At 45.3% G+C, this 14,012-nt stretch overlaps 1 protein-coding gene across 1 annotated transcript in view; it reads right to left on the bottom strand.

Moving 5' to 3' along the window:
* LOC124032280 (activin receptor type-1B-like) overlaps positions 1–13,949 on the bottom strand; it is a 29,334-nt gene extending 15,385 nt beyond the window's left edge. The window contains exon 1 of the mRNA XM_046344546.1: positions 13,609–13,949. Within this exon, the coding sequence (XP_046200502.1) occupies positions 13,609–13,672 (64 nt within the window). The 5' untranslated portion in view covers positions 13,673–13,949. The remainder of the gene's footprint in view (positions 1–13,608) is intronic.
* Between the last annotated feature and the right edge of the window lie 63 nt (positions 13,950–14,012).

The raw sequence follows: 14,012 nt of genomic DNA on the forward strand, positions 1-14,012 counted from the left end.
GATATGCATATAATTAGTAGATTTGGATAGAAAACACTCTAAAGCTTCCAAAACTGTTCAAATAATGTCTATGAGTATAACAGAACTGATATGGCAGGTGAAAACCTGAGGAAAATCCAACCAGGAAGTACTATTATTTTGAAAGGCTGTTTTTCCATTGAAAGCCTATCCACCATGCAAAGACTTAGGACCCAGTTCACGGTCTCTATGGCTTCCGCTACATGTGGCCAGTCTTTAGGCATTGTTTCAGGCTTTTACTCTGACAAATGAGGGAGATGCAGCACTTTCAATCAGTGGCCAGTGGACATTTCCGTTCATCAGCCATGCGCCTGATCGGGAACGCGCCTTTCTGGTTTCTCCTTTCCTATTGATGAAGTGGAGGATTGATTTTAAACATCGTGTGGCATGTTTCTACTAACTTTTATTGTACTTGGGGAAAAAAATAAAATAACTTTGTCTGGATTTCTTTAGTGCATGCGCCTTAAGTATTTGGATTACTGGACAAAAGTGAAAACAAAAAGGAGGTATTTGGTCAGAAAGAGACATTATCGAACAAAACGAACATTTGTCGTCTAACATGGAGACCTGGGAGTGCCACCAGATGAAGATCAAAGGTAAGTGATTCATTTTAATGCTTTTTCTGACTTTGACACTCTCCTTTGCTGGAAAATGGCTGTATGAGTTTCTGTGGCTAGGTGCAGACCTAACAATAGCAAAGTGTGCTTTCTCCGTAAAACCTTTTTGAAATCTGACACAGCGGTTGCCTTAAAGAGAAGTTTCTGTATTCGTATGTTTAACACTTGTATCGTTTATAAATGTGTATGAGTATTTCTGCAATTTGAAGTGGCTCTCTGCACTTTCACTTGATGTTTGTTTGAGACAATGCATTTGACCATAACACGCCAATGTAAACTGAGATTTTTGGATATAAATATGAACTTTATCGAACAAAACATAAATGTATTGTGTAACATGAAGTCCTGTGCCATCTGATGACGATCTAAGGTTAGTTATTCATTTTCTCCATTTCTGCTTTTTGGGACTACCCTTTGGCTAGAATAATGGCTGTGTTTTTCTGTAACTAGGTACTGATCAAACAATCGTTTGGTGCTTTCGTCGTAAAGCCTTTTTGAAATCGGACACTGGTGGGATTAACAACAAGTTTCGCTTTAAAATGGTGTAAAATACTTATGTTTGAGGAATTTTAATTATGAGATTTCTGTTTTGAATTTGGCGCCCTGCAATTTCACTGGCTGTTGTCGAGGTGGGACGCTAGCGTGGTGGGACGCTAGCTAAGCTTACAACAATAAGTTGGTTGAATTTTGGCCCATTCCTCCTGACAGCTGGTGTAACTGAGTCAGGTTTGTTGGCCTCCTTACTGTCCTTAAGGCATTTTGCCACAACTTTGGAAGTATGCTTGGGGTTATTGTCCATTTGGAAGACCCATTTGCTACCAAGCTTTAACTTCCTGACTGATGTCTTGAGATGTTCCTTCAATATATCCACATAATTTTCCTTCCTCATGATGCCACCTATTTTGTGAAGTGCACCAGTCCCTCCTGCAACAAAGCACCCCCACAACATGATGCTGCCACCCCCGTGCTTCACGGTTGGGATGGTGTTCTTCGGCTTGCAAGTATCCCCCTTTTTTTCCTCCAAACATAACAATGGTCATTATGGCCAAACAGTTCTATTTTTGTTTCATCAGACCAGAGGACATTTATCCAAAAAGTACCATCTATGTCCCCATGTGCAGTTGCAAACTGTAGTCAGGCTTTTTTATGGCAGTTTTGGAGCAGTGGCTTCTTCCTTGCTGAGTGGCCTTTCAGGTTATGTCGATATAGGACTTGTTTTACTGTGGAGACACATACTTTTGTACCCGTTTCCTCCAGCATCTTCACAAGGTCCTTTGCTGTTGTTCTGGGATTGAGATGCACCAAAGTACGTTAATCTCTAGGAGACAGAACACGTCTCCTTCCTGAGCGGTACGACGGCTGCGTGGTCCCATGGTGTTTATACTTGCGCACTAGTGTTTGTACAGATGAACGTGGCACCTTCAGGCATTTGGAAATTGCTCCCAAGGATGAACCAGACCTGTGGAGGTCTAAAAAACTATTCCTGAGGTCTTGGCTGATTTCTTTTGATTTCAAGCAGAGGCACGGAGTTTGAAGGTAGGCCTTGAAATACATCCACAGTATAGTGTCAATTAGCCTTTCAGAAGATTCTAAAGCCATGACATTTTCCAAGCTATTTAAAGGCACAGTCAACTTAGTATATGTAAACTTCTGACCCACTGGAATTGTGATACAGTGAATAAGTGAAATAATCTGTTTGTATACAATTGTTGGAAAAATGACTTGTGTCATGCACAAGGTAGATGTCCTAACCGACTTGCCAAAACTATGAGTTTTAATGACTCCAACCTAAGTGTATGTAAACTTCCGACTTCAACTGTACATGGTAGATGAATAGGAATTGTATTACACAATTTAAAACTTATTCCACAAATCCTTTGGTCGAAAGTCATTGAATATGTTAGAAATGAAATGCAGTACCTCCACGGACCAGACCCCACTTTGAGAACCCCTGGACCCCAATCATTTGTTTCCTAAATAGCTTCTGAAGTTGTATAATTGTATGTTAATTTATGGAAAATCCCCAGCCCCCCAATTTACTGAAAGGTTTCTGTTTTGCAGATAAGAGGTTTTCATCCAACAGCAACAATACCAGAGCACTTATGTCCACGGGTCAATGAGAGGCCAGAATGTCTGCAGCTGTAATTAGCCATCCAGAGCTTTCTCGGTTGATGGAGGTCATTAGAGGGCCGGGTAATTAAAGGGGAAAGCTACACTCATCCCCAGCGGACCCAGGCTACAACATTCACCACACAGAGAGAAGAAGAGGTTATTAGCCAGGTCGTTAAAGGGATAGTTCTGGATTTTGGCAATAAAGCCCGACCTGCTGGCAGCTCCAGAGACTGGCTCCAACCACCAACTGTATATGTGCAAGAAGGAAAATAGGTCATGCAGCAGGCAGCACAGAGAAGGAAACTAACTGATAATTGATCACGTGATGTAAGAATGAATGCAACGAATTGATTGAGTTTTATTGAAGGTCAGCCTTGTAGGCTGTGTTTTGGTTCTACCACTGATCAACAAACAGGGAAGGCTCAAGCATTCCGACAAGAGCCGTTCATAAGCTCGTCCGGTTGCAGCCACAACTAGACCTCGTTTCAAAAAAGTATCAACAACTAGATTTACAGCCAACTGGCAACAGATTCACATGCAAATAGATTTTAAAAATCTGTATAAAACGATATGTTTTGACTTGTTGCAAATTAAAATGCTATACGTGACGGAAGTTGTGCACAAAATGGGTTTACATCACATTATCAACTCTACTGATGTGGTGTTATATAGTTGTGTGATACTCTGGTATTGGCATGTGAGCTCTAGCCAACAGAGCGCAGATAACAGAGCGCACATATTGCCTACATGAGATTATCAATATTTCAATAATATTATCAATATTCGCACATAATCACATTTTCACCGACATTTCTCAGTTAATTTTACCGACAACATCTGACCTTGTTTAGCGTATTTTGTTTTGTCCACATTTTTTTTTATTTAACCTTTATTTAATCAGGCAAGTCAGTTAAGAACAAATTCTTATTTTCAATGACTGCCTAGGAACAGTGAGTTAACTGCCAGTTCAGGGGAAGAACAACAGATTTGTACCTTGTCAGCTCAGGGGTTTGAACTTGCAACCTTCCGGTTACTTGTCCAACGCTCTAACCACTAGGCTACCCTGCCGCCCCAGAAAAATGTTCCGTTTCCATCAGGCCATTTTATAACCCACATATACTTTACCCACATAAAGAGGTTGGATTAATAAATAAGCATATTTGTGCATAACAGTGTTCAATGGCAGCACCAATAAGCCCCCTATGGTGAATGAGAAGCTTGTAGAATGATGATTCTTTCAAGTTAAGTTCCTCGTTCCCTGGTCCTGCGTGCTCTAGGCATTACTGAATCAAACTAACTAAATTAGTAGAAAGATCTGTTCTTTTCCACTGAACGAGTTGAAAAGATCAGCCAGTAAAAAGAGTCCCAACATCCCTGAAGTCACTTGTGACTCCCAGGCAGCTCTGTTCCTGTACATTCCCCTGACTCTAATCTGGTAGACGGGCATGCACATGTTGGAATCTGACTTGATGCGCTCCTTCTCATTCCACAACACCAGTAGGACATGAAACAGCACCACACCAGTAGCTGTAGAGATAGTTCAGCACCACACCAGTAGCTGTAGAGATAGTTCAGCACCACACCAGTAGCTGTAGAGATAGTTCAGCACCACACCGAATCATATTGTTTACAGTTTAGCCAAGGAAAAAAAAAATTGGTATTTTCTTGTATTTATCAAGTCATCTCTGATTACATGAGATTTGATTCTGAACACACAAGGCAACGACAGGCAGTGGCTACAAGAGAGGTAGCCATGGCTGTATAATACAGCAGCAACGACAGGCAGTGGCTACAAGAGAGGTAGCCTTGGCTGTGTAATACAGCAGCAACGACAGGCAGTGGCTACAAGAGAGGTAGCCTTGGCTGTATCATACAGCGGCAACGACAGGCAGTGGCTACAAGAGAGGTAGCCTTGGCTGTATAATTCAGCGGCAACGACAGGCAGTGGCTACAAGAAAGGTAGCCTTGGTTGTATAATACAGCAGCAACGACAGGCAGTGGCTACAAGAGAGGTAGCCATGGCTGTATAATACAGCAGCAACGACAGGCAGTGGCTACAAGAGAGGTAGCCTTGGCTGTGTAATACAGCAGCAACGACAGGCTAGTTGGAGCTATTAAATCACACAGAGCTTCCTTTACCGACAAGGAAACAGAACCCAGACTAGATATGTCTATAGGTTACTGGCAGAGTGGGCAGAGGAAGGAAGCATAAGTGGGACGACAGATAAAAGTCTGATGGGACAGCCAGGTCCACTATAGGCTTTGTGAATGTGACACAGGGGAAGAGAAAGCAGGAGAGAGAGAGAGGGGGAAAGAGAAAGCAGGAGAGAGAGAGAGGGGGGAAAGAGAAAGCAGGAGAGAGAGAGAGGGGGGGAAAGAGAAAGCAGGAGAGAGAGAGAGGGGGGAAAGAGAAAGCAGGAGAGAGAGAGAGGGGGGGAAAGAGAAAGCAGGAGAGAGAGAGAGGGGGGAAAGAGAAAGCAGGAGAGAGAGAGAGGGGGGAAAGAGAAAGCAGGAGAGAGAGAGAGGGGGGGAAAGAGAGAGAAGAGCAGGAGAGAGAGAGAGAAAGGGGAAAAGAGAAAGCAGGAGAGAGAGAGAGAAAGGGGAGGAAAGAGAAAGCAGGAGAGAGAGAGAGGGGGAGAAAGAGAAAGCAGGAGAGAGAGAGGGGAGAGAGAAAAGAGAAAAGCAGGAGAGAGAGAAAGAGAGGGGGGAAAGAGAAAGCAGGAGAGAGAGAGAGAGGGGGAAAGAGAAAGCAGGAGAGACAGAGAGAGGGGGAGAAGAGAGAAAGCAGGAGAGACAGAGAGAGGGGGAAAGAGAAAGCAGGAGAGACAGAGAGAGGGCGAGAGAAGAGAAAGCAGGAGAGACAGAGAGGGGGGAAAGAGAAAGCAGGAGAGACAGAGAGGGAAAGGAAAGAGAAAGCAGGAGAGACAGAGAGAGGGGGGGAAAGAGAAAGCAGGAGAGAGAGAGAGGGGGGGGAGAAAGAGGAGAGAGAGGGGGGGAAAGTAAAAGCAGGAGAGAGAGTAGGGAAGAGGAAGCAGGAGAGAGAGAGAGAGAGGGAAGAGAAAGCAGGAGAGAGAGAGAGAGAGAGGGAAGAGAAAGCAGGAGAGAGAGAGAGAGGGGAAGAGAAAGCAGGAGAGAGAGAGAGAGTAGGGAAGAGAAAGCAGGAGAGAAGAGAAAAGAGAAAGTAGGAGAAGAGAGAGAGGGAAAGAGAAAGAGGAAGAGAGAGAGAAAGAGAAAGAGGAGAGAGAAAGAAAAAAGCAGGAGAGAGAGAGAGAGAGAGAGAGAAAGAGAAAGAGGAGAGAAAAGCAGGAGAAAGAGAAAGCAGGAGAGAGAGAGAGTAGGGAAGAGAAAAGCAGGAGAAAGAGAGAGAGTAGGGAAGAGAAAGCAGGAGAGAGAGAGAGAGTAGGGAAGAGAAAGCAGGAGAGAGAGAGAGAGTAGGGAAGAGAAAGCAGGAGAGAGAGAGAGAGTAGGGAAGAGAAAGCAGGAGAGAGAGAGAGAGAGAGAGAGAGAGAAAGAGAAAGAGAGAGAGAAAGAGAAAAGCAGGAGAGAGAGAGAGAAAGAGAGAGAAAGAGAAAAGCAGGAGAGAGAGAAAGAGAGAGAGAAAGAGAAAAGCAGGAGAAAGAGAAAAGCAGGAGAAAGAGAAAAGCAGGAGAAAGAGAAAAGCAGGAGAGAGAGAAAAGCAGGAGAAAGAGAAAAGCAGGAGAAAGAGAAAGAGAGAGAGAGAGAGAGAGAGAGAGAGAGGAGGGAAGAGAAAGCGAGAGAGAGAGAGAGAGAGAGAGAGAGAGAGAGAGAGAGAGAGGGAAGAGAAAGCAGGAGAGAGAGAGAGAGAGAGAGAGAGAGAGAGAGGGAAGAGAAAGCAGGAGAGAGACGAAGAGAAAGCAGGAGAGAGAGAGAGGGGGAAGAGAAAGCAGGAGAGAGAAAGAAGAGAAAGCAGGAGAGAGAGAGAGAGAGAGAAAGCAGGAGAGAGAGAGAGAGAGAAAGAAAAGCAGGAGAGAGAGAGAGAGGGGGGGAAGAGAAAGCAGGAGAGAGAGGAAGCGAAAGCAGGAGAGATGTGCCTTGCACTGCCTCACAGCAGTGTCACTGGTAGAGCTCTTCTCGGGTGCAAAAAGTTGGACCCAGACAGACAATCAGACCCAGGTTCGATAAAAAAGCTGTTTTTTTAAGGAAGGGAGGGGGGCAATCAGACCTGAGGCTGAATGTACCTGACAGACCCCAGTTCTAGATGCTCTTCTGGTTAACCAATAGATCTTTATATATAGGCAAGGCCTTCTAAGGCAATAAATTAACCTTATTAGCATAAAATAAATATACTATAGGCTATGCAGAGCTGTGGTCAGGTCCATTTGGGACTAGGCAATATATCTAATTATTATTATGAGCATGTGTCTTTTTGGTCTCATCTCCTTAACTCCTTCTGTGTGATGTCTGCTTAGCTACTTCCCACTCGTACACACAGACACCAAGCCCCTCCCCCTGCCACTCACAACAATAAAGACAAAAGATAACTGCTTGTTGTCAGAGAAAGTGTCAACTCCCCATTTACATTTGAAGTTTGGTCCAACAGAATCAGTTGATTCTCCTAACGAGACATTTTCATGACTCAATTGCCAACATTTAGAACAGAGCAGACTGAGTAATAAGCATCACCTTATCTAGGTAGCCTACTTGATTTCAACATCTGAAAGCCAACAGGCTGTTTAAACAGTTGGAGACAGACGGCAGGGTGCATTTATAACAGTTCAACTGTTCTACCTTGTTAACAAACAAATAGATCCAAGTTGGCTAGACTTTAAATATACAAATTAGCTGGCTACTCGGTAGTGGTGGGCTTGTGCTTGAGAAACTGTTTGAAACCTGTGTTAATGCTCTATAAAGACTGCTACCAGATGTTGTTCATTATTAGTGGATGTGCATGGTTCTGGTTACAATTGTAACAAAATGGCCATTTTCATAGGCTTGAATGCCAGATCGGTGATTGAAAAAAAAAAAAGCAGATCATTTTGATAAAATAATGTAATTATTGGTGGATCTTATGGTTGTTGAAGGCTTCTATTTAGCCTAGGTATACTTTTATAAGCCCTGAACTCATTAGATTATTCCTGACTGGTTGAAAAGCAGTATTGACCTTTAATTGTGCACCAAAGCATAGAGAAAAACAATCGATTCACAAAAATAAGTTACATCACAAAGGCATGTAGGCCTCATGATGACTAAGCTAATGACTGGTAAGTTCAAATGATGCCATCAACAGGAGATGAAACTGGTGTCCTGTGAGGCATGACGATCCTGTGAGTAAATTGAGTCACAGACCAGACCCCCAGGGCCTACAGTAGCCCAACAACTTTTCCTTTTAACCGCACTAGCTAGACTACTTCTGGTACCATCTGGTTTCAGCTTTGCCATGGCATAATCCATTATGCGGTGTGAAACTGTGGCCCCAGACAGAGCCGAGTGGGCCCCTTTTCATAAAGCAGCCCCAGCCCAGCTGGACAAACCCTTCATGCCCAGTCTGTCTGCTTGGCCTGAGAAACCAACCTCCCCCGCTCTCACTGGTACTAGAGGACTACATGACACTGGGGTGTGACATTTGGCCAACCCAGTCAAATGGTCAACTCCGGTACATCCCAGCCAGTCCTAGATATACTTTCGCATAGTCTCAACCCTGTAGTCTAGGCTGCTCTCACCTCTACCCAGCTCACTTCAACACGGCCTCTTGGAAAATACCCAAATGTGAGCGATCAAAGTGCACCATGTCCTCATCTAAAAACCATCCGGTCAAGGGAGGAATGCAATGTTGCTCTCTGCTTCTTGGAAGTTGAATGAGTCACTTAAGGTTATTGACATTGGCAGATCTGGGTAACTTTCTCGGTCTCTCCATTTTAAAATGTTTTTGTCAGTGGCAAGTTGCAACGGGAAGATTGTTTATTTATCAGGATCCCCCTTAGCAGATGGTGACAGCTAGTCAGTTACACATACACACAACAACTAGGTCACATGGGAAAGGGGGATAGCTAGTCAGTTACACATACACACAACAACTAGGTCACATGGGAAAGGGGGATAGCTAGTCAGTTACACATACACACAACAACTAGGTCACATGGGAAAGGGGGATAGCTAGTCAGTTACACATACACACAACAACTAGGTCACATGGGAAAGGGGGATAGCTAGTCAGTTACACATACACACAACAACTAGGTCACATGGGAAAGGGGGATAGCTAGTCAGTTACACATACACACAACAACTAGGTCACATGTCACATGGGAAAGGGAAAGGGGGATAGCTAGTCAGTTACACATACACACAACAACTAGGTCACATGGGAAAGGGGGATAGCTAGTCAGTTACACATACACACAACAACTAGGTCACATGGGAAAGGGGGATACCTCGTCAGTTACACATACACACAACAACTAGGTCACATGGGAAAGGGGGATACCTAGTGAGTTTTACAACTGAAATGCAACTTTGGGGTTTAACCCAACTGAGTCAGAGAGATGTGGGGGGCTGCCATAATTGACATCCATGTCTTCAGCTCCCAGGAAACAGTGGGTTAACTGCGTTGCTCAGGGGAAAGAACAGATTACCTTGTCAGGTCAGGGATTCGATCCAGTAACCTTTCGGTTACTGGCCCAGCATTTCTAAACACTAGGCTACTTGCCGCTCACTTGCACTATATGAGATGGAAGGTTCCACACACTCTCATGGCTCTGTGCCGTCCTTGGCCAGCTCTCCCGCCATCTCTCTCTGAATGACCTTCTTGATCCAAATCAGTCAGGTTTCAAGACTAGTCATTCAACTGAGACTGCTCTCCTCTGTATCACGGAGGCGCTCCGCACCGCTAAAGCTAACTCTCTCTCCTCTGCTCTCATCCTTCTAGATCTATCGGCTGCCTTCGATACTGTGAACCATCAGATCCTCCTCTCCACCCTCTCCGAGTTGGGCATCTCCGGCGCGGCCCACGCTTGGATTGCGTCCTACCTGACAGGTCGCTCCTACCAGGTGGCGTGGCGAGAATCTGTCTCACCACGCGCTCTCACCACTGGTGTCCCCCAGGGCTCTGTTCTAGGCCCTCTCCTATTCTCGCTATACACCAAGTCACTTGGCTCTGTCATAACCTCACATGGTCTCTCCTATCATTGCTATGCAGACGACACACAATTAATCTTCTCCTTTCCCCCTTCTGATGACCAGGTGGCGAATCGCATCTCTGCATGTCTGGCAGACATATCAGTGTGGATGACGGATCACCACCTCAAGCTGAACCTCGGCAAGACGGAGCTGCTCTTCCTCCCTGGGAAGGACTGCCCGTTCCATGATCTCGCCATCACGGTTGACAACTCCATTGTGTCCTCCTCCCAGAGCGCTAAGAACCTTGGCGTGATCCTGGACAACACCCTGTCGTTCTCAACTAACATCAAGGCGGTGGCCCGTTCCTGTAGGTTCATGCTCTACAACATCCGCAGAGTACGACCCTGCCTCACACAGGAAGCGGCGCAGGTCCTAATCCAGGCACTTGTCATCTCCCGTCTGGATTACTGCAACTCGCTGTTGGCTGGGCTCCCTGCCTGTGCCATTAAACACCTACAACTCATCCAGAACGCCGCAGCCCGTCTGGTGTTCAACCTTCCCAAGTTCTCTCACGTCACCCCGCTCCTCCGCTCTCTCCACTGGCTTCCAGTTGAAGCTCGCATCCGCTACAAGACCATGGTGCTTGCCTACGGAGCTGTGAGGGGAACAGCACCTCAGTACCTCCAGGCTCTGATCAGGCCCTACACCCAAACAAGGGCACTGCGTTCATCCACCTCTGGCCTGCTCGCCTCCCTACCACTGAGGAAGTACAGCTCCCGCTCAGCCCAGTCAAAACTGTTCGCTGCTCTGGCCCCCCAATGGTGGAACAAACTCCCTCACGACGCCAGGACAGCGGAGTCAATCACCACCTTCCGGAGACACCTGAAACCCCACCTCTTTAAGGAATACCTAGGATAGGATAAGTAATCCCTCTCACCCCCCCTTTAAGATTTAGATGCACTATTGTAAAGTGACTGTTCCACTGGATGTCATAAGGTGAATGCACCAATTTGTAAGTCGCTCTGGATAAGAGCGTCTGCTAAATGACTTAAATGTAAATGTAATGTATAATACTGTACGTTTCCTTCAATTTGTTCTGGGCCTGGGGACTGTGAAAGACCCCTGGTGGCATAAGTGTGTGTAAGTTGACTATGCAAACAATTTGGAATTTCCAACACAATGTTCCTTATAAAAACAAGAAGTGAAACAGTCAGCCTCAACTCTTAACCAGGTGAGTGACACCCCTAGTATTAATATTAGCCCTCCGATTACGATGAAGAGCAAAACGTATCACTTTGTTCTGGGCCAGCTGCAGCTTAACTAGGTATTTCTTTGTAGCACTAGACAAGATAAAACTAGAGCCTGCAGGACTTGCTCTGCTTTTTTGACTCCACAAAGCATCTCTTTACTACGGACACCTCTCCCCATCTTAACAATCATTGATTCTGTATGTTTTGACCATGACACTTTACAATCTAAGGTAACAAAGTCATTTCTTCTCCTCAACTTGTTCAACAGCCACACCATTCATTACCAGATTCAGACGAGGTCTAGAACTGAGTAAATAACTTGTACCAAATACAATGCTCTGAGTTTTAGAGATGTTCAGGACCAGTTTATTACTGGCCACCCATTCCAAAACAGACTGCAACTCTGTTAATGGTTTCAGTGACTTCATTAGCTGTGGTTGCTGATGCGTATATGGTTGAATCATCAGGATACTCAGAAACACATGCTTTGTTTAAGGCCAGTGGCAGGTCATTGGTAAAAATAGAAGAGTAGAGGGCCAAGAGAGCTGCCTTGCAGTACACCACACTTTACATGTTTAACATTAGAAGCTTCCATTGAAGAATCCCTTCAGAGTTCTATTAGATAGATAGCTCTGTATTCACGATATAGCAGAGGGTGAAAAGCCATAACACAGGTTCTCAACAACAGGTTATGGTCAATAATGTCAAAGGCAGCACTGATATCTAACAGTACAGCTCACACAATTTGGCTTCCCTCCAGGCCCGAGGACAAAGATTTTCCTCTAGGCTCAAATTAAAGACATGACAGATAGGAGTGGCTATAGAGTCAGCTGCCATCGTCAGTAACTTTCCATCTAAGTTGTCAATGCCAGGAGGTTTGTCATAATTGATCAATAATCATTTCTCCACCTCTCCCACACTAGTTCACCCCTCTTTCATGATATGCAATTATGATCTTCTCTCATCGCTGCAACTCTCCAGCGGGCTTGGGAGAGGCGAAGGTCGAGTGATGCGTCATCCGAAATAAGACACGCCAAACAGCGCTTCGCAACGCCTGCTCGCTTAACCCGGAAGCCAGCCGCACCAATGTGTCAGAGGAAACACCATTCAACTGACAATCAAAGGCAGCCTGCAGGCTCTCACCCCGCCACAAGAGCATGATGAGCCAAGTAAAGACCCCCCCCCGGCAAAACCTTCCCCTAACCCGGATGACGCTGGTCCAATTGCACACCGCCCTATTGGACTCCAGGCAGCAGGCCGGTTGTGACACAGCCTTAGAATGAACCTGGGTCTGTAGTGACACCTCAAGCACTGAGGCAGTGCCCTAGACTGCTGCATCACACAGGAGGCCACCAAATTCTAACTTGCAATGTCTTTCCATATAGAGAAGAAAATATCAGAGGAAAACAACGACACACACCCAGCCCTTCTCTACAATGCCTCAAGTGGAACAATCATGTTCAAATGATTTTGAATCTGAAATAAACTTTACCCTCTCTCAACAGTTAAAAAAGTGACAGTCTGGCTTTTTCAGTAAGTTTAACACAACCAGGCAGTGTAACCAACAACACAAACACGTCTAGCTAGTAGCTATATAGACTAAAGACACCATATGCCAAATTCCCGCTGTGTGCGTGTGTGTGTGGGCGGGGGGGGTAGCCTGAAAAGACCCCCATTCGCCACATTTCCATCACAAAGAACCCAGACTTCTGTCTGGGTCGTCTGAATGGACGGCTGGTGTCGCACCACTGTCAGTACACTTGGCTAGGGTAGTGGTGGTCACAAAACAGTAACCATTTATTTACACACATAAAATAGTACCCCCTCTGAATAATAAATTGTCTGGATTCCTGTACCCAGTTATTGGTTGAAGGATATACATTATTTCAGTTGAGATAGCTATTAGACACACATACAATCATAAACAGCTCTAAACGCTTGACTATGGGTCTTGTTACATGCGGAAGAGCCCCCCCCCCCCCCTCGAGCCTATTCTAATCACGGGCCGCCAGGCGATTGTTTAGTAAACACCAACGCATAACACCGTCGCTCACAGATAACTGCAGCGTTAACGTCAGAGACGTCTGGCTTCTTTTCAAGACATAAACATGAAGCAATGTTGAAATGCACAGACTACATGGTTAGCCTGGTCCCTTTGTGCACACCTGGTTAGCAAACTAGCCAAACAGCTACAGTAGCTCGAAACCGACGCAAACATGTTTTGTTAGCGAGCTACATCGACTCACACACACACACACACACACACACACACTAAATCACATTTTCTATTTATAGAACCAGTTAAGCAAACCAGGTGCATGTATTACAGAAATACACGTGACATGTTTCACCGGCCGTGTTATTCAACGAGTTTAGCACGTAGTACTTAGCTATAATGTGTTTGCTGTTTAAACCCTAGACAGGCAGCGCCATGATCGACAGGCGACGCCAGCCAAGACATTCTCCCTCTCCAACAAACAAAACATACACGAAGACAAAAGCCAAAGGGGCCAAACGTAAACCATTTCACTTACCATCACCGATGGTTACTAACCCGAACAGGACCAGTAACGTGAGAATGATCTGTTTTAAAGCCATTTCTTCAGCATTCCCATCGTATTGTAAACACCACGGTCAGACCTAAACACACCACAAACCATACAGCCACCGCCAGACAGACAGACAGACAGACAGACAGACAACCAGCCAGGCGAAGTCTTCTTCTTTGGGTTTTATGGACAACTACAAGCAAAAAGGTGTATTGTCGCCTCCAAACGTGTGGGATGAAAATAAAAGACAAAAAGCCAGGCGTTGTGATGCGGACAGCGTAGTTAATTAAATGGGTGTGTATTCGGTTTTAAAGGGGTGCGCTCTTTCTGATTCCAGCCCCTTTCTTATGGTAGACCCGACGCTAGAATGATTGGATTGTCTGTGATGC

This window comes from Oncorhynchus gorbuscha, linkage group LG03 (assembly GCF_021184085.1).
Source record: "Oncorhynchus gorbuscha isolate QuinsamMale2020 ecotype Even-year linkage group LG03, OgorEven_v1.0, whole genome shotgun sequence".
In the NCBI taxonomy this organism is placed as follows: Eukaryota; Metazoa; Chordata; class Actinopteri; order Salmoniformes; family Salmonidae; genus Oncorhynchus; species Oncorhynchus gorbuscha.